Here is a 27,711-nt window from a genome sequence, read left to right on the forward strand (position 1 = left end):
ACTGCAGAATCTGTAGGTGCTATATAAATAAAGAATTTTTATTTTTATTATTATTGTGGCGCACAAGACCCTTTTGTGGTGCAGCTGCGCTGGCTTCCATGCAACACAAATTAGGGGTTGAGCCAGGCAGTCTGACTGATTCGGACTGAGTGCGGTGTTTAACTTTTAAATTGTGTCGCAGGCCCTATGCACTTTTTGTGACCCTGTACGTAAATGTGCCTCAATATGACTTACAGGAAAGCAATTAACTCTATGCCCAGGTTACTAAAAATCTATAGAGCAAGACTTTAGAAAGAAATAGAGTAGTCAATGCTGTACAAGAGATGCACACCTACCTTTAAAAAAAGACAAGCCACTACAAAAAATGAAAGATAAAATTCTTTATTTCATCATAAGTCTTGTGATTAAAAAGGAGAATGCAGCAGTGAGAGTCAGCATGGAGGCCAGCACAAGGCAAAATGGGGATAACGGGGGGGGGGGTGATTTTATTCCCAGATTTCAAATAGTTTTTGGGGGCCATTTTTTTTGGCTGTTCTACCATGTGCGCCTTATTTATATTTGTCAGCGCCACAGATTAGCTTCTGTTCTGACACTTGCACCAATGTGAATCCCGGCATTATTCTGAAACTGCTTGCACATGAATTTTTAAGGTGTCTCTGCCAGTTTTGTTTTATGGTTGCACTGGTTCCAACAAAAATGGAAAAATGTGCAACTAAAGGGGCGTTTTAGTAAGTAGTCTGGGTTTGCTTTGCAATTATTACTGACATGTGCCACAATTCTGTCTTCAGTGTAATTCTGCAGCATGAACAAAGTACAAAAAAAATGGTCCCCTTTCTCCACCTTGGGGAGGGTGGTGCCCCCTGTGCAGGCAATATATGGGTATGTTATTGCATTACTGACTGATGTATTTCTCCAATATTGATATCTTTGTTCTGCCTACCCTAACTTTATGATTGTGCCTTATACTTCCCTGAGGTGGATGTTGTTGCCTTTTGTGCATTGTTGTCATTTTGAAAAATGAAAAATAAAATCTTTAAAATAAAATGGTGGCCACTTCCCGAGCAGTGCAGGGGGCTCCAGATTAATGAAGACCCTGCACCAGTTTTGATTAATCTGCCGCACTCTGCACACTCCACAGGCAAACTGCACATAGTACAGCCTGCACTGGTTTTGATAAATGTGACCCAATGTGTGTGTGTGTTGCAAGCATGTGTCTGTATGTATGTATGTTCCTGTGTCTGCATGTGTTTGTTTGTGTGCAGTATGGAACCTGCGTGTATGTGCCTGCCGTATATGCCGTGTGTGCATATTTATCCATGTACATGTGTGTGTGTGTGTCACGAACCACACACACCGGAGTCCAAACACGGGGTGCACTTACTCTACGGAGTCCCAGAATTTAACCCTTAAATGGGTATTCCCATCTGCGCATTCACATTTAATTTAATTCATTTTCCATATGTAAACATTTCTTCAATTGTATGTTCAAAAGTTCCTGCATGAAGATAATTTCTCATAAATGTAGCAATGTTTTCCATTAGAAACGAGATAGCTTCCTAGGATACGACCACCTCACATTTTGGCAGCAGTGGCCAGACATGCGCTATTGAGTCCTAGCTGGCTTCGGTGTTCATTACCACAGGAACTGAACAAGGCTTTTTAGCCATTTCACTCATATAAACCCATTAAACCCCTGGCTGTGATGTCACTGTGAGAGGGAGGTCTGCATATCCCCCTCTCTTCAGAAAGGTACTCTCTGTGTCCGGGGTTTAATTGACACCCCATTACTTTTGATTGGAAGATGGCACAACTGTGCCTTTTAACTCAGTTGTCTATGTGTTTTCGATGCACTAAGAAATGGTAGAGAAACTATTAAAGGATACAGAAGTGCAGCCTTATGTAAGAAAAATATTGAAACACTGAGAATTAGGACTAGTGAAATACACAAAAGGCAGATTAAAGATAGTTACACCTATAACACATATGAAATTTGGTGAGTAACACAGAGATTATTGAGCTTTCAATATACCTCCTGATCGGACCACAGGGCTGCCATATCAACGTTCTGTGCCCCACACCCCAAAGACTGCCGGGGGCAGGGTGGAGGTTCGATCGCGTATGATTGTCTTTTATTATACAATAGTACAGCACAGTATAATATGAACATAAGAAAAAACCTGGAGCTGATATCTCAAGTAACACCCAGTTTTTACCCCTCCCCTCCGGATTTATTCCAAGTACAATCACTGTGGCAGAACCTGCTGTGTAAATAAAGCCTTAACATTTGCTCAGTGTGATATTAAAAGGTAAAGTCCACCTCGTGTTTCTCAGTTAACACAATGAACCATATCAGGTCAATTCTCCAACATATCGAACTTCTGAAATCGTACCAGAAAGGTAAGATTTAATATTTTAGTAATACCTGGTTGGTTACTATTCAGCAGTAGCAGAAAAATATAATAATTGCATAGTAAACAGACAGCGCAAAAAGAGGGATGGATACTGTCATATGAATATTAGTATGAATATTATAGCCCTCGAAGTCTGCAATTCACTTACTACATATGGTACTAGAATTCCGCTTCATGGGGAATGGAGGATGTGCCCTTTCCTCCCACTTTCATTCTGCGGTTTCAAAACCTTTGGAGGACCTTCAAAAGGTCATAAAAAGGATCTTGTGTACAGATGTACACAAGACAATTTAATAGGTAAAGGTATTAAAGGTATTCTCTGTATAAAATTTGGTGGGTGGTTTGGGTGGCCACGGGCCATCGCCTATATTATAATCTTCTACTATATTCAAAATACATGTATTTTACAGATAAATGTTGTTGCTCTGGTATGTTACTTGCTCTTCAAAGCTAATTAAAAATTGTGATAGCACACTTACATTACTATTACTTTAAACATTACTATTTGTTTTACTTACAAGTAGCACAAATGAGACATTTGTATAATATTTGCTTGCACCAAAAACACTTTCTTTTTGTGACCCCCCCACGGTATCAATATGAATGGTAACATAAATACACATACAAAAGAAAGTGAATACAATACATAACAATACATTTAAAGAAAGATAATAATACCTCAATAGATTCAATCATTATTGTGCCTTTCCCGTTACAGTTCTAGAAGTGTCTTTATTACACATTGCTTGTATAATATATCAATTTACTCGACTGAAGGATGTGAGAAACTTCTCAAGACTTGTATAAATACAATTTGTGACTTAGAAAAGCCCAGAATTATTACCAGATTGGATATTTGTAAATTACACCAAGGGCCACATTCATCAAAAGTAGCGCAGTCTGTTCTAGCACTAGTTAAAAACGGACCAAAAATAGATTCAAAACACCATGTGTGGCATCAACCTTCTGTTATCTAGTACTTCTGAACCCAGTGCCAGCAGGTGCTTTCTCCTGTGACTTCTGCTGTACTGTAAGCAGAGATGTGCTTCCCCTTAGGCAGCTCCAGGTCCTGCTGCTCTATGCCCCCCAGCCTCATACACATACCATGCTATGTGTACAGCTCTGCAGAGTAAATACTGCTGACATGCAAACTCCCCATCCCTGGATGTTTTAATGTCTACAACTTCAAGAACCCTTCATACACACTGAAACCGCATCAGCTAGAAGCAAAGGTACATGTGTTTGTAATATTTCACATGTGTGCTATAGTTATAATACATACACTATGGTCATTAGGGAACATTTGATGTTGTATGATTATCATGCGTTTTCTGATGCATATTTGTGTTTTTGTTGCGTAATAAAAGTCATTAGGGAAAACGCATGCGTTTTGGTTGTAACACATATGCTTTTATAGTTTAGATGTTTTTTCCTTGATGCGTTTCAAATGCGTTTTAAAACACAGAAAAAACGCCATGCTTGAAAGTGGCCTGAGGGTCTAGGTGCAGGAATTATCACTTGATTGGGACCCAGAGCAAACAAGAGCTTCCTGCCACTCCATTCAGTTGTGTTTTTGGTCTGTTTATCATAGTTTATCAGTTTTTGAACGCACGGAAAACACATGCATTTTTATGTGTTTACCATGCATTACTCTGTTTTAAATCCATTTCTCTTAATTTCTAAAAGTGTAAGCAGCTGTATTAACCCCTGGACGCTCTGCACCATAGCTGTATGGCGCAGAGGTGCGGGGGGTTTATGAAGAGGGCTCACAGGCCGAGTCCTCTTCATACACAGGTGGGGGTTGTTGCATATTGCAGCAAACACCCAATGCTAACAACCGCTGTCAGTGCTTGCACCGATCGTGGCTACTAACCCTCCCGATGCCATTGGCATTTAAAAAACGGCGGCAGGTGGATCTGATCCTTGCTCCCCTGAACGTCATCAGTTGCGGCAGCAATCAGTTGCCATGAAAGCCTCAGGTCGTCTTCAGACACAAGGCTGTCTGGTTACTGAAGATTTATTACAATGAGCCAGTGGCTCACTGTAATGAATACTGTGCAAAACGGTAGGAACGATCAGACCATCTAGGGTCAATGTACCATAGAGGGTCTAAAAAAATATTTAAAAAAAAGTTTCCAAAAAGTTTCAAAATATTAAAAAAGTAAAAAAACTAAAAGTTCAAATCACCCCCCTTTCCCTAGAACTGATATAAAACATAATAAACAGTAAAAATCACAGACACAATAGGTATCGCGGTGTCCCAAAATGCCCGATCTATCAAAATATAAAAACGGTTATTGCTGGCAATGACCCCCATAATGGAAAATAGCGCCCAAATGTCCGAAACGTGACTTTTACACCATTTTACATCACATAAAAATGGAATAAAAAGTGATCAAAATGTTGCAAAAACCTCAAAATGGAAGCAATAAAAACGTGAGCTTATTTCGCAAAAAATGACCCCTTACACAGCTCCGTGCACCAAAGAATAAAAATGTTATTAGCGTCAGAAGATGGCAATTTTTTTTTCTTTTTCATACACAATCATTTAACTTTTGAAAATGTGTTAAAACACAATAAAACCTATATAATTTTTTTCAGTTTCTCAGTACACGGCATGGAATGATAAATAATGCGACAGAGAAGTAAAATTTGTGACCCACAAAATAAGTCCTTACACAGCTCTGTAAGTACTCGCAACACATGCTGCCGGGATCGCACGGCCTGAACGCTGCACAACTGGGAGTGAACTCAGCATGTCAGTTGACTCCCGCGGTGCAGCGTTCGGGCCGTGCGTTCCCGGCAGCATGTGTTGCGAGTGTGATGCGAGTTCATCGCATCACACTCGCAAGTGTGGAACGAGCCTAAGGGGGTTAACATTTTCATAAATGCTTACATTTCCAGAAATGAAGAAAAATGCATTCAAACCAGGCAAACGTATGGTAAACATGCAAAAAGGCATGTGTTTTCAGTGTGTTTAAAAACGCACTAGGAACTGACCAAGAATGCACTGTATAACCGCACCCTAAGGGCGCGTTCACACGTTGAGCTTTGGTTGCGTTTTCATTGCGTTTTAAAATGCATTATAACAGCTGAGGAGAGGTGATTTGCCTAATTACATTACTATTTACATTTGTTAATGCTATGTTAATGTATGCATTAACAAAATGCATGTGTTAACATATTGTTAACACATGTGTTAACATCGCATTTCACAGAAGGCAAAGACACAGGACATATACATGCAGAGACTTATCTAATGGAAGAGACTCATTGAAAAGTGGCCCACCCCTTTAATACAACATAATTGAAACATATACAACATACATGCTGATGGGAAGGGGAATACATTCCCAGCTGTTTGTTACATAATTGCTGATTATACAGTTCAATTGTCTTTGGAATAAAGAAATTGTGAAATGTTTCTAATTGTGGTTGTCTCAATTTTATATAGATATCTCCCTTATTGTATCATATCATACATCACCAATTGACCTTAAAGGGGTTTGCCCATAAAGGAAAATTCTCAAATTTTAATCCCCTAGTGATGTTTACACAATAAAGATAATGTTTAACCCCTTACTTTACAACTTTACTCAGTTTTTATTGCTATTCTAGCTCCTATCACTCAGTAATGGTCAGTGTAAGATTCCAGTGTGTGGATGGGGACTCTCTAATAAGGCACATTGGGGCACATTTACTAGGGGCTTTGCGCCAGTTTTCTGTCAAACTTTGCACATTCTTTTAGTGGAAACTGCTTGCAGAGGTATTTAAGAAATGTTTGCACCACAAATGTATTGCATGTGACCGTTTTGTGGTGCAGCTGCATTAGGCACCATGTAACACAAATCAGGGGGAGTTCCGGTGCTCAGTCTGACCATGCACCTAATTTAAAATGCAAAGTCTGCTGTACGCCTTATGTTAAAGGTGCAACACAAAAAAGTTGGTAAACTCTGTTGGGCCAGTGCAGGGAAGCGACAGATTCATGATTTCTGGCGCACGTTCTTAATGAATCTGGTGCACCCAGCATTATACACGGGCAGAGCACTTTTAGTGTAGTTTCCTACATGCTTAGTAAATGTGTCCCATTATGATCAAGCTTGTTCTGTGAGCTGACAATGTGGTTAGATGATCAGGATACAGGTTTATATACACTTTCATCTGGCTTCTGAACATTCACAAGTATCTGACACATAGAAAGAGAGATGAAACAGATCAGAGATGAGAGATGATGAGATCCATGAGATGCATGTTACAAAGACATACTCAGCTCTGCTATATCTCACCTATAACACATACTGTCAGATCTGCTGTGCCTCCCCCTCCCCCAGATAAAGATCTTATCTGTCTGTAGCTTTACTCTGCTTAGGAGCTGCCAACAAGAAGTGTCTGTGCGTGAGCTCATCCAGGAATGAACTTTGAATTAGAGAATGTGTTATTTTATTATCCTGACTACATTTAAGAAACTTGTGTTTGTGGGAATACCACTTTAACAATTCACCAGCAGTGCATTGGCGCCCTAGGCAGGTACCTACTCTCCCCTACCCCTCCTTTGCCCTGACCACAGCTGTAGAGCAAGTATTTAGAGAGAATGTCGGAAATGCTATATTTTATATTAATAGCTTTTCCTTTTCTTAATTAGCTCTTTAATCATGTGGCTCGTTGTGTTGGCCCTAGTGGTTTTGCTCTTAGTGTACAGATGGCACAGACAAAGTCGGATATTGGAGAATCTCTCAGATAAATATGTCTTCATCACCGGATGTGACACTGGATTTGGAAACTCACTGGCAAAGCAACTGGACAAACGTGGAATGAAGGTTCTAGCCTCTTGCCTGACAGAGAAGGGGGCTGAGAACTTGAAGAAGGAGACCTCGAGTAGATTACAAACTACAATATTGGATATTTCTGACAGCAAGAATGTGAGCTCTGTAGCCGAGTGGGTGTCTCATGTTGTTGGGGACAAGGGTAAGTCAAATAAATCCCTAGGTACGTACTGCAAATTTGGACAAACTTAAAAGCAAGCAAGCCTTTTACCATGAAAAATCTATCTTATCCACCAGGAAATGTTTTATAATTAGATAAATGGAGCATATTGATATACTAATACCAAGGTATGTAACAAAAATAGGTATAACGATACCTATGGCTAAACCTCTTATAATTACTCAACCTACAAGTAGCTCAACAGGCAAGGAAAGAAGCCAAATATGATAAAATATAATATTTTATTAATTCATTTAAAATGTATCAAGAACAAATAAAATGTGAATTTACAAAAACAGTATTCAGGAAAAGATCAGAAATGATGCGACTGACAAGTGACATATAACACAATAATTTGACGATACAAAAAGGGAATTGCATAATACTATAAATCATGATTGAAAAATAAATAGATTAAGACAATTCATTGTAAAGTAATGTAGGCACTAATCACACAATAATTCATGTATGCCGCAGTGCAAATAAAGTGCAAATGCCAAACAAAAGAGTTCAATGCATACCCATATTTGTAAAACACAAGCAGTGTTTTACGTCGGGGAAGCATATTGATATACTGTAAAAAAAAAAAAAAAAAATCTCACTCCTCACTATTGGAAATCCTTTGTTTATCTAAGCTAAGGAGTCTAGTGGGTGCTCCTATTGCATGCTTCATAGCCATCTCTTTATGGATGCTCATATAAGCAAGGATACGGAAGCAAATATTAAAGAAAATTTACCATCAAAATCCATCATCAGCACTTACTCATAGATCCAGGCACCATGACTCTGGTAATCTTCTCATATTTGTTATCCATGCCCTCCTTCCTTCTAAAATCAACTTTTGAAATTATGCTAATGATCCTTTGTGTCATGTGTGTTCCTGCAACCCATATCCCTATGCCCCTGGAGTCAGTTTGCAGCCCCACTCACCTTTTCTGGCTCCAGCGGCGGTCTCCATGGTTCCCATGCTCCAACGTGTGGGCCCCCGTCTCCAAGTGCACACGCGCACCGGCTCTGTAAAATTTAAAGGGCCAGCTCTACAATAATTGGCGCTGGCCGGCCGCCCGCCCTGATAAATTGCCAGCCCCTTCCTGTGTCCCTTGCAAGATTTTTGAGCCTTGTGCCTTAGTAACAGCTTCTTCCTATGTCCTGTGCGTTTATAGTGATTTCCCCTCCTGACTTCGCTCCCATGCCGCCTGCCCGCGACGTCCATGACTCTGATCCCGTCCTGCCTGTCCTGACCTCCTGCCTGTCCCTAACTCTGTCTCTGCCTCCCGATTCTGCACCTCACCTTGGCCACCACCAGGCCTGCAACAATGCAGCGGGGGGAAAATGCTAAGGGTGTGAATTGAAACTAGGTTGCACCACATGAATATAAGTTAGCACCTCTGAGGACGCATCCTAACACAAAACAAAGGATGCAGAAAGGAAACTATTTTGACGTTTAGGCTACTGTCCATCACCAGCGCCTTTTGTTTAAGTCTAGAGCAGCTAAAAATAGCACTTTCTACTAGACTATCTGTGGCTCGCTTATCGGGACAGTGCAATAAAAAATCATTACCAGACACTGCACCGTTAAAGGACCAGAATACTAGTCCAATTTGCTGGCCAACGCCTGAATAATGTACAGTTTACATATTAATGAGACTAGTCTGATACAATTTTAAATTAATCCGAATAAAGTTTAATTATGTTTTAAACATTCTAGTCAGGCAGGAATTTTTGATAATTGTTAATTCAGATGGACGTAACTTTGATATTACTAGTGTGTACGCATACTTAAGTATTCCTTGTACCATTGTAATTGGTTGGCAGAGAATAGGTTACATTGAAACTACACTGCAAACCCATAATGGCAACAGTGACAGCCGCAGTCTGTGGTAGGACCTGCTTTAGGTAGTGTTAGTACTTTCCGTTTTTTTTCTACAATTTGCTGGATGGCAAGTGGACGAGCTAATGGGTGACAGAACCACAAATCCTATCTGTAGCAGGAGGGGGAGTAGTGATTGTTCAGTTGGGAGGTTGGCTTTGGCCAGATATGTCTGTCTGCTGCTGACAAGGGGAAAATAGAGACCAAGGGGGAGAGCTGAAGTGTGAGAGAAAATTCACCATGTATTCAAAGGGGAAGTTGTACCACGACCATGTAGTAGCTTTTGGCTTGGCCTAGATGTTTTAGCAGAAAGCTCCCTATCTTACAGGAGGGGAATAACTCAAGTGCCATTTGGGAAAGCCAGGATTAGGTTATTGTCGGGACTAACCAGCCTACCACGTGTAGTGTAAAACTGAGGTTTCAGAAAACCATTTATCTCTCCACCAACAAGCACCGTTACCTATTCCGCCAGTATTAAGATCTATGTGTAACTGGACTGTATAATAAGTTAGTTATCAGTAAAAGAGTTATTGTTACAATGCCTCATCCATGTCTCCCTGTTGTCTGGCCCCCTTGCACCTCACCATAATCAAGGGCCATCTTGCCGGACAACAGTATCAAGGTTGGCCCCCAGGGTGAACTACAGGTCAACACTGCTGACTATCACAAACATTGGTGCAGGCACCCTAAAACCCCTGAAGTGGCCCCCAAAAGGGAGAGATTACAGGGAAGCACCAGAGAGTAGTCAGTTCCTCTGAATGCCTTCATGTCCACCTGAGACCGTGACAAGTCAGTAAGCAAGGCTATGATGCTCCATGTTAGTGATATATTCCTTTACAGCGGCCATTTTGGCCCAAGAGAACCAACCAGATGCCATTTTAGATCAAAGCGGACATTTTAGTATTAGCCAGAGGTCATGCTGAGCATTGTCCAGCTAATGTCATGATTGAGCCATTTTTGTGCAACCTGACTGTAAAAGTTTCTCCTTGACACATGTGAGACTGTTTTCCTTCCCCTTATCATGTTTTGGTTAGCAAGAAGCTGTTGTAGCCATTCTCTGTACATTTTGTAGCTGGGATAATATAAACAGGTCTGTGATAAAGGCCTCTGAGAATACAGTGCACAATTTATTAACCTTTTCGGAGAACGTCCTGGTAAATTCATTATGACCAATAGCATTGCAGTATTCTATCTCCTTGTCACGCCCTCCTCCCCCCCTATGCTGGAGATTCTGTATTTGATATATGCGGCTGAGCGCTAATAAAGATTGAGGAGATTGTACATTTACTAGGAGACTGGTGTATCTTAGTTTTGTGCTCTCGTCCCAGTATCGGGCAGCCATGAAAGAGTTAATTTGAAAGTCACCTATACAAGTGATAAGGGCGGTTAAATCCCTAAATACATTTCTCTGACACTTCACCAAGTCCAGCCATCCCACAGGTAACAGCACCACTCTCATCCTGCAATTCGTTGTATCCCCTTAACCCAGAACTTAGCACTTTACACATAGTGGATAGTAGCCTTAACACCTACACACTTTGCTACTACTACCAGCATCATCCTCTCCTCTGTCCCTCTCACACTCTTCCACACCTCAGGACCCTGCATTACAATAAGCATTGGAAGTCTCCCCTCCCTCTGCACTTTCTGCTCACTGTAACAGCCCGTGATGCTGCAGGGGCTCAATCCCCCAATTACTCCTAATTTATTTCCCCAACAAGTGGCAACTTTATATTCTCTAGAGCCCTAACTGCCAACATTATAGAGTTACTGAAACGTGATACTGATATGATAACCATGTGTTTTGTGTATACTGTAATAAATACTGTGATCAGATACTGTGTCTTTTTGCATTCAAAATTATATTTTTGTAGGACTCTGGGGTCTAGTGAACAATGCTGGAATACCAGGTCAATTGGTTCCCCTTGGATGGCTGAAAAAAAATGACTTTCTCAAGGTTTTAGATGTGAACTTACTGGGGATGGTTGATGTGACACTATCGTTACTGCCACTGGTCATAAAAGCCAAAGGAAGGATTGTTAATGTCTCCAGTGTTATCGGCAGATTGCCTGTTATTCCAGGAGGTTACGCTCTTGCCAAATTTGGTGTAGAAGCCTTCTCCGATACTTTAAGGTGAATAAGCTGAATATATTTTTATTAAAGAGATATTTGCACCACGATTTACCTTACCCCCCTGCAGAAGAACATACGGAGTACTTCGGCCAAAAAAACATTCCATTGGCCCGTTGTGGCCCATTGTGGCCCATTAGAAAAAAAAAACTGATCAAGCGCCGTACCCGTTAAGAAATAGAACTTGTTCTATCTTTTTCGGGTCAGGCAGCTGACTCATGTATGTGACAATGGAATCAACAGCAATGTGCATGAGCCTTAAGTACTAAATGTTGAGATGGGACAGGGCTATGAAAAAATAGCTAGCACGTACCCAAAATATACATTCATCAGCATGAGGGCTAACTTCTTTGTTGTTTAGGGCTCTGTCCACACATGTATGATTTTATTATCCAACTCTGTGTACCCTTGGTATCACTGACCTGCCCGCCCATTTCATGTATCTCATCATACCTCTCCATACGGACGTTCAGTATCTATCACTCTCACCACTCTTCACCCCTTACCCTCTCCGTCCCTCAAGTCTGTCCTGGGACTCCTAGCCTAAGACAGCTCATTAAGTCCCACAGCTTTCAGTACCACTCCTATGCAGACGCACAGATCTATATTTCTGTCCCAAAAATTTCCTCTATACTAGCCAGAAACCCAGAGTGTATATTAGCCATATTCTCCTTCTTGTCTTCCCATTTTCTAAAAACTCAACATGGACAAAACAGAACAAATAATCTTTGTTCTCCACCTAACACATCCCTCCCACCAGCCCTAACAGTCACAATAAATGGCTCTACACTTTTACCAGTCTGCTGCTTTGGAGTCATCTTTGGTTCATATACATTTTTTTTTTTAAAGGAATTTTTGCAGCAAATATGCTGTGTCTTTATGCACTAAAAATGTTCTGATTAGTACATAATGAAACAAGCATGTCATGCTGATTGTAGATGTCCTTTAACTGCTCTTCTCCTTCACCTCATATCTCCATCTACCCTGACATATAGATTGTGAGCCCCATGGGCAGAGTCCTCCCCCTACTCATTCCAGATCTCTGTAATTTTTGTATTTGCATTTGTACTTGTCTTTATATAATGTATGTGAATCCCTTATTGCTTTACAGCACCATGGAATTAAATAATAATAATGATTAATATAATTACTATACAGTAAATCAGGTGCAACTGAATATTTTTTCCTTGACATCTAAATTCCTGTTATTAGGCGGGAAGTTAATGATTTTGGAGTAAAGGTTTCCATAGTTGAGCCAGGGGCTTTCAACACCAACATACAATCATTTTTAACTGTAATTAAGAAAAATACAGAAGATAAATTTCATTTGCTGCCAGCTGAGACCAAGAATATCTACGGAGAACAATATCTAAAGAAATGTAAGATCATATTAAACTCTACCGTAGAACATTGCTTTGTAAAAAAAAAACATTGATTAATGTTGCAATAACACAGATTGTGGTTCTCGGGCTGCAAACTATGGATATGTAGTCTGTATTTTGCAGCCAGTGCATCTGCAAAAAGATTTGTGTTATCCATGTGTCATCAGTTTTTGCGAAACCACAAAAAAATTGGAAGACTGGCAAAAATTTTACTAGTTTATGCTAATCTCTTCATGGGTCACATGGTTGTGTTACCTAGTGAAGTGATTTGCTAATACAAATGGTTTATTAAGGGGACTGTACATGGAAATATAAATATAGGGTAAACTAAGAGACATGAAAAAATAAATATATACAGGGAGAGGGAAGAGAATGAAGTGCCTTGTTATTTGTTATCTATGGTACAAACTTTTATATACCAGCCACACGTAGACTTGTAACCTACGCATAGGCCTGGAAAACTGCAACTACTACTGTCTTACCCAATTTGGACATGGTGTACAGTTCATTAGGTGACATCCTTTACTCCAGAGATATCATTATGGGAGATCAAACAAAACTGTACTAGAAGGACAGGTTAAATAAGATTTTGCCATGATGGCTTTGAACCTCCAGTTAAAATAGAACTGATACCCTTACATTATCCCAAGTCATAGCATGCAAACATATTATTTATGATGAAGAATGAGGGACAATATGATTCTATCAACACCACACCAATGCCCATCGACATTAATAGGAATGGAACTTCTTATATGGATATACACTGGATAGGTATACAATGCAACTTGGTCCATAGTAAGTATTAAAAAAAATGCAATGCAATGTAAATTCACTGTAAATAAGATGTAACATTTCACTGAGATTATTTGAATAAATAAGCACATTGTACAGTTTCCATTACATGCTTTGATATTTTACCATTGCAGATTTACAAAATATAGATGAATTGTCTACAAAAAGTTCTTCCAGGATATACTTGGTAACAGACTGTATGGAGCATGCACTGACCGCCTGTCACCCCTGGACAAGATACTCTGCTGGATTAGATGCCAAACTATTCTACATTCCTCTTTCCTACCTCCCAACATTCATTACGGATTATGTGTTATCACTGTATGCACCAAAACCAGCTCAAGGAATGAAGTGATGTCCAGCAGCAAATAGGTGGGTGAAAGATTCTTTGACCTGTGTGTAATACATAGAGAAAATTTGTCAACGTTCTGTTGGGGTCCCAAGATCAGACACTGTGACTGTTATCTACCCAGGGGAATCTGGACTTTTGCAACGCGGGGGCTCCTTGACTATTGGCTACTTGAATATTGGCTACTGGGATGTACGTGACTACTGGCCACTTAGGGCTACATAACTATAGCCCATAGTAGGCTGCATGACTATTAGCTACCGTGGGCTGCTTGACTATTGACTACTGGGAGCTCCGTGACTGTTTCACTACCAGAAAGGATCTGCATGTTGCAGCAACGTATAAGATGGGGAGACATATATACTCTATGGGGGTTATTTATCATTGGTTTTTCTGGGCACAAATGGCACAGGGAAATTCTCACCAATGGAAAATAGAATCAATAAAAAAACAGATTAATAAATCTGTTGGCTATTGCAAAATTTTGTTGGGCTGTGCAAGGCCATATTTATGACTTGCAGCTTTATTTTACAAATAAAATTTCTCAAAGTCACTGTGGTCCCCTCCAGTGTATGTTAAGCACATTCAAACTTTTGCAACCACACTGCCAAGAATGGCATTCATTGCATTACATTGATATATGATACATATCAGCTGCTTCTCAGTTAAACAGCATCACAGAGACTGTAAGCATTACAGTATAAAAGTGGGGAAGAGGAATATTGTATAGATATGGTAACAGAACCAAGCATACTCTATAAATATTAAAGATAAAGATTACCTTTTAGATATGATAACAAAAACAACTTTAACTGTATACCGTATATACTCGAATATGAGCCGACCGAGTATGTGCCGAGACCCCTAATTTTACCACCAAAAACTGGGAACACCTATTGACTCGAGTATAAGCCAAGGGTGTAGTATACAGCTAGCCAGCCCCCATGTAGTGTACAGCCAGCCCCCTGTAGTATACAGCCAGCCACCAGTAGTATATAGCAAGACAGCCCCAAGTAGTATACAGCCAGCCCCATGTAGTATACAGCCAGCAACAATTAGTATAAGCCAGCCAGCCCCATATAGTATAAAGCCAGCCCCCATACAGTATACAGCCAGCCCCATATAGTATACAGCCAGCCCTCATATAGTATACACCCAGCCCCCATATAGTATACAGCCAGCCCCATATAGTATACAGCCAACCCCCATATAGTATACAGCCAGCCCCCATGTAGTATACAGCCAGCCCCCATGTAGTATACTGTAGTATACGGCCATCCCCCATACAGTATACAGCCAGCCCAATATAGAGTACATCCAGCCCTCATATAGTATACAGCCAGCCCCCATATAGTATACAGCCAGCCCCCATACAGTATACAGCCAGCCCCATATAGTATACAGCCAGCCCCCATGTTATACAGCCAGCCCCCATGTAGTATACAGCCAGCCCCCAAACAGTATACAGCCAGCCCCCATATAGTATACAACCAGCCCCCATACAGTATACAGCCAGCCCCATACAGTATACAGCCAGCCCTCATATAGTATACAGCAAGCCCTCATATAGTATACACCCAGCCCTCATATAGTATACAGCCAGCCACCATACAGTATACAGCCAGCCCCATATAGTAAACAGCCAGCCCCTGCCAAGCGCATAAAAAATAAAAAACTTAATACTCACCCTCCGGTGTCCAGATCCTTGGCGTGGCTCCCGACCTTCGGTGCGAGGCTCACGATCTTCAGCGCAGTTCCTCTTCTCTCTTCTTTCTTCTCTAGCCGGCAGAGTTGCGTCCACGTTATCTGCCAGCGGGTGCACACTATGATGTGGCTAAAACTGCTGCTTAAACTGCTTAGCTTAACCTTGCTATCACAAGGATACAAACCCTAAAAAATTAGCACTGTTAAAATAATAATCTAGAGTTACTGAGTATCTACCGACTGCTATTTTTTAGTCTCGTCCCCCCCACCCCACCCCGAGAGATATGGACAAAAAGGGAATAATAAGTATCCATAAAAACATCTCAATATAATATTGACCATAGTCATATGTCAAAGAGATTTGGCCTTGAGTTTTTCCACACAATGTGAAATGTTAAAATAATACTGTGATACTTATAACAAATATTTTTTCTATTTCTATGCTCAGGTCGCAACATTCTTGAACTGTCTCTTTCAATGCCCAACTCCAAGTTGTCTCTGGTGACAGATGGAGCATGCACTGACTGCTGTCTCCCCCAAGATATATAATTCAGCCAGATGGAACAATAAATCATTGTTTCCTGAATACCTCCATTCACAATAAATGTACCATTTCTATCCTAAGCAAAGGACATTACATAATAAAGGCGTCCTTATATAATGATGTACAGGTGTCCATTACTGCAACTTACAGCAATTGTCCTATTTGCCAAAAAAAATCAGAAGATTCACAAGTAGGTCTAGGTTCATAAACTCAAGACTAACACACATGTTCTATAAATACAGCACCAGAACCAATTTCTGCACATAACACAATACCAAAACAAAGCTCAATTCATAAATGAAGCACCAGAACCAGGCTCAGTATACAAATATTTAGGGTTATCAACCTGCAGACTGCATTGGTGGCAGGGTTGGCTGCAGGTCTCAGTAGCCCCTGGGCAATAGCCCATTTGCAGTGAACTCATGTGGCAGCATTAAAAATTAAGAAACTAAGTAAAATATTCCCTAGTTTATCATTCCCAAACAGCCCTGTTTATTTACATACAAGTGCGGCACGGTGGTTAACTGGTTAGCATTTCAACTTTGCAGTGCTGGGGTCCTGGGTTTGAGTCCCATCCAGGTCAACATCTGCAAAGAGTTTGTATGTTCTCTTCGTGTTTGCATGGATTTCCTCCCACTCTCCAAAACATACTGGTAGGTTTCCTCCCACTCTCCAAAACATACTTTTAGGTTGATTAGATTGTGAGCCATATGGGGACAGGGACAGAGATGTGGCAAAATCTTTGTGCACTATATAAATAAAGAATTATTATACAACCACATCATGGTTCTAATATATACAGTCCCCCATGGATTCATTATATACAGACCCCTCCCAAATCACTTCAAGGATGCTGGTGACTGTGATTCGGCCGCTTGGGCCCCCAGCAGTTCTGGGCCCTGGCACTTGCCCGGGTATGCCTGGTGCTGGCGTCGGCCTTGACTGGAGGATGCTGCCCTGATCTGGTAGTTACAGAACAAGAATGACTTGTCTGTAAATAGGTGTATTCCCAGTGAAATTATAATTCAAAATTAGCATTTTCTCACAATTTTGGATCATGCTTTTGTATTCCTCTGTATATGTAATAGTAGCTTAATAGCTAGGCATAACAATGTCTCCCGTCACAGGGATATGCAGTCACCACTGACAATGACGAACAACGCCTGATTGACAACACAAATACTAATTGTAGTGGTATTGATTGATTTTAACTAATAAGTGCACAGGATTCCATGGCACTCAATTTATGGCTGTGCACTGCACAAGAATGGATGTGTACTGCCACTGTAGCTCTATAGGTAAATTGCATTACAATAAGACTTCATGTAGCTCCTCCTCAAAGGATCTCACGTGTAGCACAAGCATTTACTGTAAATCTAGGGACTCACATATGACTTTGATAGGAGTTCTCTTTCAGTTTCTTATTCTAACTTACCCATTTGACAGCTTCTTACAGCCAAGAATTTGCAGATTTTGAAACATAAAAGTTTTTAGGTTCCTCAATTCATCATCATCTCCTATACCTTCTTTAAACAAACTTTATACTGTTCTCTCACTCCAACAGGATAGTAATAATATACCTCCACAATATCCAATATAACAATGGTTTCTCCACAATACCCAATATAGCAATGGTTCCCCCACAATAGCCAATATAAACACAGTGCTCCCACAGTATTCATTATAGTCATTGTGCCCTCACAGTACCCAATTTAGCCACAGTATCCCACAGTGGCCAATTCTGACCTCAGTAGTCAATATAGTAACAGTGCCCTTTTTAGTAGGTAATATACTACAGTTCCCCCACAGTATCCAACAGTCACAGTATCAGATACTGGGTCCTCATAGTACCATAGCCAAAAGTCACAGTGCCCCCACTTTGGAGAAGCCAATAGTGATACCCAATAGCCAAACAAAAGTTAGTACTCAGCTATCTGCTGCCCATAGCCAGTAAAGCCTAGCACCCAGTGGAGAGGTACTCTGTAATGTTATTGTGGTGCCAGGACCCAGGGGGCCAGCTTCTTTCATCTGACAGGCTGCAGGCTCACTGAGGCCTGTGATATGGTGTATGGCAGAGCAATGAGACATAGGCCCCGGTGATTTGGGGGATATGGATCACATTCAGGCTTCTCCCCATTCCTCTGAACTGGCTGCAAATTTAACAACTGCAGGGGCGTAACTACAGCGGTAGCTATGGGCCCCGCAGTGTCAGGGGGCCCCGTCATTCGACCTGCTGAGCGGAGGACAGACACTTGTTCTGGCGGGGGGGGGGGGCGAGCGGAGGACGGCCGCTTATTCGGGCGGGGGAGGAGGGAGCGCAAGCGGGGTTACGAGCAGGTGGGGAGGCCTACCCATGCAGCAGGATGGGCGAGCAGGGAGGCAGGACCTGTGCCGGGGGGGCGGACGGCTCAGCCATGCAGGGGGATATGTGGGGAGGCGGTCACCTGTGTCGGGTCGGGCAGACGGCTCAGGGAGATGGCCGCTGAGGAGGGAGGTGGCGGCTGAGGAGTCAGGGCCTGGGGGGCGCAAACTGGTGGGGGCCCCCTGGGGGGGCAAGATGGTGGGGGACCCGGGGCTTGAGCCCCGGGATCCCCGCCTATAATCTGGCCCTGAGTATGACCATGGGCTGTGGTCAGCCTCCTAACGTCCTGGCCTAAACCCATGGCGCTGTGTTCCATAATGTTAGAACGAGAAAAAGATATTTCATAGACCAAATCTTCTCAGAAAGTTGAACATAATATCATAAAAACTTTAAAAGGGGGGGACATTCATTTTATGGCTACGATATACATAGGTATAGATTGAAAAAACCGACTCATAATTTCTTATGATGGCATAACGTTTAATCTGGGTTCTTATTTGCCTGTACTGCTCAAATCTCTATTTGCAACTTTTTTCCTACACAATGTAGTACAGGAAGTTTCAGTGTAAATTGACATGCTGCCAACATTGCTGGATTAAAGCATGTCCTGGCATTTTAAGGGAAGTAGAAAGATCTCTTGAATTCTCCATGGCCGTGGAACAACTGTGTAAGTACAGAGACTTTTCCTTCAATTCAGCACTTACTACATCATCATAGTACCATCATAGTATATAAGGCTGGAAAAAGACGCAAGTCCATCAAGTCCAACCTTTCAGAATTAAATAAATGTTTTATCCCCATAACCTGTGATATTTTTTCTCTCCAGAAAGGCATCCAGGCCTCTCTTGAAAATGTACATAGAGTCCGCCATAACAACCTCTTGCTCTTACAGTAAAGAACCTTTGTCTATGTTGATGGTAAAATCGCCTCTCCTCTAGGCGCAGAGGATGCCCCCTTGTCCTGGTCACAGGCCTAGGTATAAAAAGATCTTGGAGAGATCCTTGTACTGTCCGTTCAGGTATTTGTACATTGTAATGAGGTCTCCCCTCAGTCGTCTTTTTTCTAAACTGAATAATCCCAAATTTTGTAATCTGTCATTGTATTCTAATCCCCCCAGTCCCCTAATAATCTTGGTTGCTCTCCTCTGCACCCGCTCCAGCTCTACTATATCCTTTTTATACAGTGGTGCCCAAAACTTTTCAGCTCCAGTTTTACCAAGTAATTGACCGTTTAGAACATAATTATACTTTTTGTTTCCATGGCCCAAGTGCATAACTTTACATTTATCTACATAAAACCTCATTAACCATTTCTCTGCCCACTCCTCAAGCTTCCACAAATCCCTCTGTAATGCTAAACTATCGACCACAGTATTTATTACTTTACACAGCTGCAAAGTATTATCTGCAAATATTGAAACTTGACTGTGTAAACCCACTACAAGGTCATTAATAAAAATATTAAAAAGAAGTGGCCCCAATACTGACCCCTATGGCACTCCACTGGTAACGTCAACCCAATCTGAGAATGTGCCATTAATGACGACCCTCTGTTTTCTATCACTAAGCCAATTACTTACCCAAATACACAGATTTTCTCCTATTCCCACCAGTCCCATTTTATATACCAACCTTTTATGTGGCACGGTGTCAAATGCCTTTGAAAAGTCCAGATATACAACATCCACAGCATCTCCCAGATCCAGTCTTGAATTTCCCTCCTCATAGAAACCAATCAGATTAGTCTGACAGGACCAATCTCTCATAAACCCATGCTGACGCTGGGTTATAAGGTTATGCACAGTGAGATACTCAAGGACAGCATCTCTAACAAACCCCTCAAATATTTCCCCACCACAGATGTTAGACTCACGAGTCTGTAGTTTCCAGGATCGCTATTTGATCCTTTTTTGTATATTGGTACCACATTTGCTATGCGCCAGTGCTGTGGAACATAACCAGTCCTCAGTGAATCTTCAAATATTAAAAATAACGGTTTGTCTATCACGGTACATAGTTCATGCAGAACCCGGGGGTGTATGCCATCTGGCCCCAATGATTTATCTATCTTAGTGGTTGCGAGGCGGCACCGTACCTCTTCCTGGGTTAAACTGTTGACATTCCAAAAAGAATTTACATTATTCCTCATTGTGTCTTCCACCAGGGGATTTTCCTGGGTAAAGACCGTTGAGAAGGCGACATTCAGTAGATTGGCCCTTTCCTCATCATCTTCCACCATGACTTCCATGTTATTTCTAAGGGGACCCACACTCTCTGTTTTTAGTTTCTTATTATTTATATACTTGAAAAATAATTTGGGATTATTTTTGCTCTCCTTGGTAATTTTTCTCTCAGTCTCTATTTTTGCAGCCTTTATCTGCTTTTTACAGGATTTATTTTTCTCTCTATAATCCTGTAATGCCTCATCGCTACCTTCACGTTTTAGCACCTTAAACGCCTTATCTTTCTCGCTTATTGCTTTCCTTACATTGGCTGTTTCTTGTTCCTCTTATGCTTTTTCCCATAAGGTATGTGTTTCTCACAGGACTTTTTCAGAATATATGAGAAAAAGTCCCATTTTTTTTGGGGGGGGGGCTTTTGTCTTTGAGAACATTATCCCAGTCTATGCCTTTAAGGTCTTCCCTTAGTTGCTGAAACTTTGCCCTCCTGAAGTTTGTAGTGTTGGTTGCCCCTTCCCTAACGTTCTTAGTAAAGCGTAATACAAAATCAATGATATTATGATCACTATTCCCCAGGTTCCCCCCAACCTGTAGTTTTGATACCCTATCAGGTCTGTTGGTTAGGATAAGGTCCAGAAGTGCCCCCCCCCCCCCTCTTGTTGGCTCCAGGACTAGTTGCGACAGGTAATTGTCTTTTGTTGTTGACAAGAACCTGCTGCCTTTGAAGGACCTGCATGTTTCTGCCCCCCAGTCAATATCTGGGTAATTGAAGTCCCCCATGATAAGTACTTCACCATGCTTTGAAGCCACATCCATTTCACTTATCAGCATTTCATCTGCTGCCTCCAATGTATTTGGAGCCTTATAACAAACCCCTAGTAATATTTTATTATTCTTTTTCCCTCCCCTTATCTCCACATTTGCATTTGCGTTACTGATGTCATCTCGCAAGACAGGCTTGAGGCAAGAATTCACATATAAACAAACCCCTCCCCCTTTTTATTTATATGATCCTTTCTAAAAAGACAATTACCATCTATAGTAACAGCCCAGTCATAGCTACTGTCCAGCCATGTCTCGCTGGTACCCACTATATCATATTTCCGCTCCAACATCAAGAGTTCCAGTTCCTCCATTTTGTTTGTGTACATACACTTTATATGGTTTTCCCTGTCCGTATTCCTTTTGTTCTTATTATTCAGAGATAAAGCGGATTTCTCACATACCATTGCTTTAAATGGCCTAATGTAGTCTAAGATGTAATAGTGTACATGAAAGAAATAGAGGAAATGTACATTTAAGAGACAGTGTAAATGAAAATGGTCACAGAACTTTTAACAAATGTTGAGTAAATCATTAGTATAAGTAAAACTTTTGAGTTTATCTAATTATCAAAAAGCTTTTTTCTCCACAAATTTGTCTGCTTTCCTGCCTCCATTGTGGTTCATTGTGCATGGTCACGGTGCAGTGAAGCATGGTGCATGCTCCATGCACATGCCAGGTGACTGCATCTGAAATTATAGAGCGATCGCTATTCTTACCCGTACACAAAGGCACAAAGGCCATTGTTTGCAACCCACATATTGTATACAGTCACAGACATGAGGCCTAATTCATTTTTAGACACATCCAAATAAAAGCTCTATGGAGAAAAATGGAGGACTGAGTTACAGATGTTTGGTTTCCTGCTCTCACCTCAGAGACACATACAAACTACAGATAGGATGCACATTGCACCGAATCCAAAAAATTTAACTACATGCACCTTATTTATGGCTCATAGCGGATGGCAATTTTATTGCATTTACTTTTGTATAACTTTATACCAGCTTGCTTATTATACTTTGGATCAATGACATTTTAAGCTAAACCTCTGTATGACACTCAGCTCCTCCTTTTTCTCTAATCCATGATGAATGCCGCTAGTGCCGCCAGGGATTTCATTTTCACTAAAGACAGGTTGCTGAAGCTTATTACAGCTGCATTTCAAATATGTCTGTCTGCCTTTTCTAAGCATTTGCAATATAATGGAATAGTGTGTTATAACTTACCTTGCACCCTGACAGAATCCTCTGTGTAGTACCAGGGGTTGGCTGCATTTAAAAAAAAAACATGTGACTAGTCTGAGCTGTAGACTCCTCAACTCTCAGCCCCCACCGTTGTGTTCCTGTAGATATTCATATTGCCCGGGTACGCTCAGATACCCTGAATAGGGGCAAAATGAGGGTGAATATTAGTATTCTAATAATACATTTAATTTAAGGACAATATAGGTTTTGTTCTAAATAAAACATTTTAATTGGGAGAGGGGGTTTAGGGTTGAGGACTTTCTCATTAAGCTTTACTAAAGTCTGTAAAAGACTGTTCTTGTTTTGCAATGTATCATGCAACTAGCATACCTATCAGACATAAAACCTGTAATGTTGTTGTAAAGAATGCAGCATGTAACAACAAGTTAATTTGTGCAATGTGAATTCATTTCATGATGTTTTCTTTTAACCCCTTAACGCTGAAGACACTTTTCACCTTCCTGACACGGCCCATTTTTTCAAATCTGTCCTGTGTCACTATAAATGGTTATAACTTTGAAACGCTTTACCATATCCAAGTGATTTTAAAATTGTTTTCTCGTGACACGTCGTACTTCATGTTAGTTGAAAAATTTTGGTGGTATGGTTTGCATTTATTTATGAGAAAATCAGATATTTGGTGAAAATTTGGAAAAATTCTCGATTTTCAAACTTCAAAATGTTCTACTTTTTCCACACATAGTCATAACAGCAAAAAAACTTAATAACTAACATTCACCAAATGTCTACTTTATGTGGACATGGTTTGTTATGCATACTCTTATTTTTGTAGGATGTTATGGGCCTTTGAACGTTAGGTGCAATTTTTCACATTTTCATAAAAAACCCAAAATCCTGCTATTGAGGGACCTGCTCAGGTTTCAAGTCACTTGAGAGGCCTAAATAAAAGTAAAACCCCATAAATTACCCCATTATAGAAATTACACCCCTCAACATTTGTAAAACAACTTTTATGAAGTTTGTTAACCCTTTAATTGTTTCACAGGGGTTAAAACAAAATCGGATACAATTTTTAAAGTAAATATTTTTGGGCTAAATTAATGTGTTTTAAAAAAAATTTACAAATTCTCAGTGGATAAAATACCAAAATGCTCCACAAAATTTAATACCCAATCCCTCCCGCGTATAACAATACCCCATATGTGGTGGTAACCTGCTGTATGGGCACCGCCAGGGCATCGAAGGGGAGCTGCGCCATTCAGAGCAGATTATGCATTGTCACAATTTTATTGGCTATACAATCTTTATTTTTTTGGCAATTCGGACATATAAGGGCTTATTTTTTGCGACATGAGATGCACTTTACAAATACTTCATTTTAGTGGGTCATTAGCTTATTGATGAGATTTTATTAACTCTTGAATGTATGGGTGAAAAGAAAATTGTCAATTTTGGTTTACTTTCTTTTTGTATTTTTTGGGGCTGTGGGGGGGGGGTCCGATTTGGCGCATGCTACCCTTGCATTCTGTGATCACACGAGACCGCGGCATGAAAGGGGTTAATAGAGACGGGTGGCAGCTGTAACATACAGCTGGCACCCCATGCTTCTGGTACCGGCTCTGTTCAGGAGCCGGTACCAGAAGCACGACGTAATAATACTGCAGATTGCGGGAACGCACCTCCCGCCATGCAGTATTATTACGTCAAATGTCGGGAAGGGGTTAAAGGTGCACTATGTGCTATGTTTCCTGGTGCAAGTAGTGTAGATTTGTACCATGTTAGCCATGGAGAGCAGAAGAAATCAGGCGATACCTTTTTGAGGCTGAGTATATTTGATGGAGAGCTTTCGAGAATAATAGTTCTATTCGTCAGACATGATGTTATGCATGAAACTGAAAATTCACAGCATTTTATTCACATTAGGCAGTGATCATCAAAGGATATAAAACTTTAACACAACAGATTGATAAATACAGCAACATCTTATTTATGACCGAATGGCAATAAACAGACTAAACCTGTGATGTTAAGACCACTTTGTAAGGTGTTGAATCTCTGCATTAATTTATACTCCCATTCAGAAGAGGCTTCAGCTTTCAGTAGGCCCCTGGGCGATAGAGCCTCAGTGGGCCCCTTTGCAGTGAACTCATGAGGCGGCATTAAAAGTTCAGAAACTAAAACAGTCTCCTGTTCCCTAAAATATACCCTGGTTCATCATACCAATAAGCCTCCTCATGGTTATTTTATATAAAGCCCCCTTCACCCCCATAGATTTCTTATGTGCAGCCTTATGTGCCCCCCAGAAGCTCTGGGCCCCGGCATTTTCCCAGGTATGCCCAGTTCTGGTGCCAGCCCTGTTCCCATTCTTTCCTTTCCCTCTGTGTCTTGAACTGTTCCATTAAAATAGTAATCCACAAATCTTCCATTGTGTGGTCCTCTCTGGAGAAATGTGCAGCTACTGGGAGATCTTTCCTTTTATTTATATTGTCAGATCGGTGCGAGTTCATGTGCTGATGGTGTCTCTGTCATGATTCCCAAACATAAAGTCCTGTGTTTGGACACTGTTCACACATAATAAGGTATACCACACTGAAGACCAGCAGGAAAACATCCCCTTAATATTATGTACCTGCTGTGATTGTGGTACAGGTACATGGTCACCCGTGGGAATTTGCTGACACCTGTTTTGCAGGCAGGGTGAGGTACCATTTTCTGATGGGGGTCTTCAGACAACAAGTTGTTTCAGGTTTGGTGGTTGCCAGAAGGACAGGAGAGGAGAGACTGGAAATATTTCTGTTAGTCTTGTATCTTTATACAGAATCGGTTGGAGTTCCTTCACAATATTACGTAGGATCTCCAGTTGTGGGCTTTAGGTGACTACTAGGAGAACTCGGGCCTCCTGTTGGGTCTCCTTATATGTAAGTATATGTCAGTCACTTTTGGTCGGTAGCCCAACTGTAGAAGTTCAGACATACGCTACAACCGTATCTGTTCAGCTAAGGTCTGATTGTATTTAGCAATCTGCTGTGTTAAAAAACAATTAAATCCTTTGATGATCATCACTGTTCTTGGGGAAGGACCCAAAACATGTATTTCTAACAAATCAGCATGAGTGGGTGGACATCTGGTAGGGTATATAGGTCACCTTGGGGAGCAGAGAGGCTACCCCTAAGTAGGTGAGAGATTTTTCAGGGCAGTGGAGTTTAGCAGATAATGGTAAATTCCTGCTGATAATGTGTTTTTTATTTTAAAAAATTAATAAAAACTGTAGTTTGCCATGCCAACAAAGGGTAAGCTTCTGGAATAGCCAGTTTTTGCTTTCTTTTACCAGGTCTCTGGGGTGTAGTGAATAATGCAGGTATCTCTGTGCCAACTGTCCCAAATGAATGGTTGACTGTAGAAGACTTTTACAAAATTCTCAATGTGAATCTGTTGGGTGTTGTTGATGTGGTTATTATGGTACAGTTAACATTAAAGAAGTTTAAAAAAATTGGTTTTCACATGTGAAACAGATTACTGGGGGAAGATTAATTCTGGGGCATTTAATATTGGCTTTTAGTGTCCAGCTCTAAAACTATTTTTCTCTGCAATTAAAAAGTTCCTGCATAGATTTGTCTTCTGCAGCATTGCATCAATATGTAAGTGATAATGGAAATCAACCGCTACTGTACGGTGGTTTTGAGCTGATTAGCCTTTGCGCCAAAATCTAACATTGCAGTCTAATGTACCTCAAAATTTGTGTACCACAATAACGGACCCTGCAACAATATTAAAGGGGTTTTCCCATTAAACAAGTTAGGCCGCAGGCCCTATCCGCAGAATATTCGTCAAACTTGCTGATTGATGGGTGTCTCAGTGATGAGACCCCCACAGATCAGGAGATCAGGGGTCTGAGGGCGGCCCCATTCATCTCTATGGATGCCATACTTGGCAATCTCCATCAGTTCCATAGAGATGAACGGGGGGTCTCATCAATGAAAGCTCGACCAATCAGCAATTGTGGGAAAACATCTTTAATGAATACCCCCCATCTTGCCAGAAAACTGGAGGGGAAGGCATATGAATCCCCCCTCCCCACCAGTTTTGCTGTTCCAGACCGGCATGCCACTTTGGGTCTGTCCCTGGGTGGGCGGAGGGCAGGCATGGGTGTGCACAACTTGCTTAACACGAATAGTATGAAGTGTTCTAGACACTTTTTAGACATGTTATGACTTTCAGGATGGTTACAATGCTGTTTGCCAAAATGGATCTTATATAGAACACCACATAAAATAAGCCAACTAATCTGTGGAGCACTGTTACACAAGAAGGTCCATAAGTGCAATAGATATATCATCAGCATCAGACACTGTGATATAACTTTTACAGTATAAGACTGTCTAGTCTAACTTTCAACTGACACTTTGCCAAGTAAAATGTTATTAGCTAAGCAGAATACTTGGCTAACTATAAAAAAATATGTGAAAGTTTTCAAACTCAGGTGCCCCTTTATCTCACAAGTTTACAAATGATTTACAAATGACTTGTGCACCATAATCCAGTATGTCGCTAGTGGTGTCTTTGACTTTCCGATAACTATCTGTTATGTAAGAGAAAGTCAACAACTGAGGAAAATCATGTGATGGCTCTGGGTTATTGGTGGATTCTTAGAGAGATCCAAGTGAAGGTGATCTGTGATAAGTTATGGAATATCAAAAGGGCCCATAAACATTTTTTCACAAAGGGATTCTTTGCTGTCCATCATCGTCAGGCTGGAGATGCCATTTAGATATAGCTAGACATAACAAAAGCATGAACAAAATGGTCATCATCCAAACTAATTATATTTATTTTTATAGCCGAGAGATGAAACCTTTTGGTGTGAAGGTCTGTATCATAGAACCTGGTTTCTTTGCAACACAAGTAACAGATGCTAAACTCATGAAAGACTGCACCAATAAACGGTGGGCTCAAGTACCTGATGAAATCCGCA

General features: G+C 40.9%; 1 protein-coding gene across 4 annotated transcripts; it reads left to right on the forward strand.

The window, feature by feature from the left end:
* The first annotated feature begins 2,259 nt into the window (after positions 1-2,259).
* Positions 2,260-27,711, forward strand: LOC140117838 (retinol dehydrogenase 16-like). 4 transcript variants are annotated; one of them, XM_072134962.1, is made up of 6 exons: positions 2,260-2,397; positions 7,054-7,376; positions 11,139-11,397; positions 12,607-12,773; positions 13,706-13,943; positions 16,073-16,285. In XM_072134962.1, exons 2-5 carry the CDS (start codon positions 7,064-7,066, stop codon positions 13,924-13,926), a joined length of 960 nt encoding a protein of 319 aa, XP_071991063.1. In that variant the 5' UTR covers positions 2,260-2,397; positions 7,054-7,063; the 3' UTR covers positions 13,927-13,943; positions 16,073-16,285. The 4 variants fall into 4 exon arrangements, with proteins under 4 accessions (XP_071991063.1, XP_071991062.1, XP_071991061.1 ...); XM_072134961.1 differs by lacking the exon at positions 16,073-16,285 and adding an exon at positions 27,578-27,711 and having other exon boundaries at positions 2,283-2,397; positions 7,089-7,376; XM_072134960.1 differs by having other exon boundaries at positions 2,283-2,397; positions 7,089-7,376; positions 13,706-13,944; positions 16,085-16,285.

The sequence above is a fragment of the Engystomops pustulosus genome, chromosome 2 (assembly GCF_040894005.1).
Source record: "Engystomops pustulosus chromosome 2, aEngPut4.maternal, whole genome shotgun sequence".
NCBI lineage: Eukaryota > Metazoa > Chordata > Amphibia > Anura > Leptodactylidae > Engystomops > Engystomops pustulosus.

What these genes read in the sequence shown, in the direction of transcription:
- LOC140117838 (XM_072134961.1), top strand. Translation starts at nt 2,340, where the DNA reads ATGAACCATATCAGGTCAATTCTCCAACATATCGAACTTCTGAAATCG. An exon ending in TCTGAAATCGTACCAGAAAG is followed by an intron (nt 2,398 to 7,088) that starts GTAAGATTTAAT and finishes TGTTGGCCCTAG; the next exon opens with TGGTTTTGCTCTTAGTGTAC. An exon ending in TCATGTTGTTGGGGACAAGG is followed by an intron (nt 7,377 to 11,138) that starts GTAAGTCAAATA and finishes ATATTTTTGTAG; the next exon opens with GACTCTGGGGTCTAGTGAAC.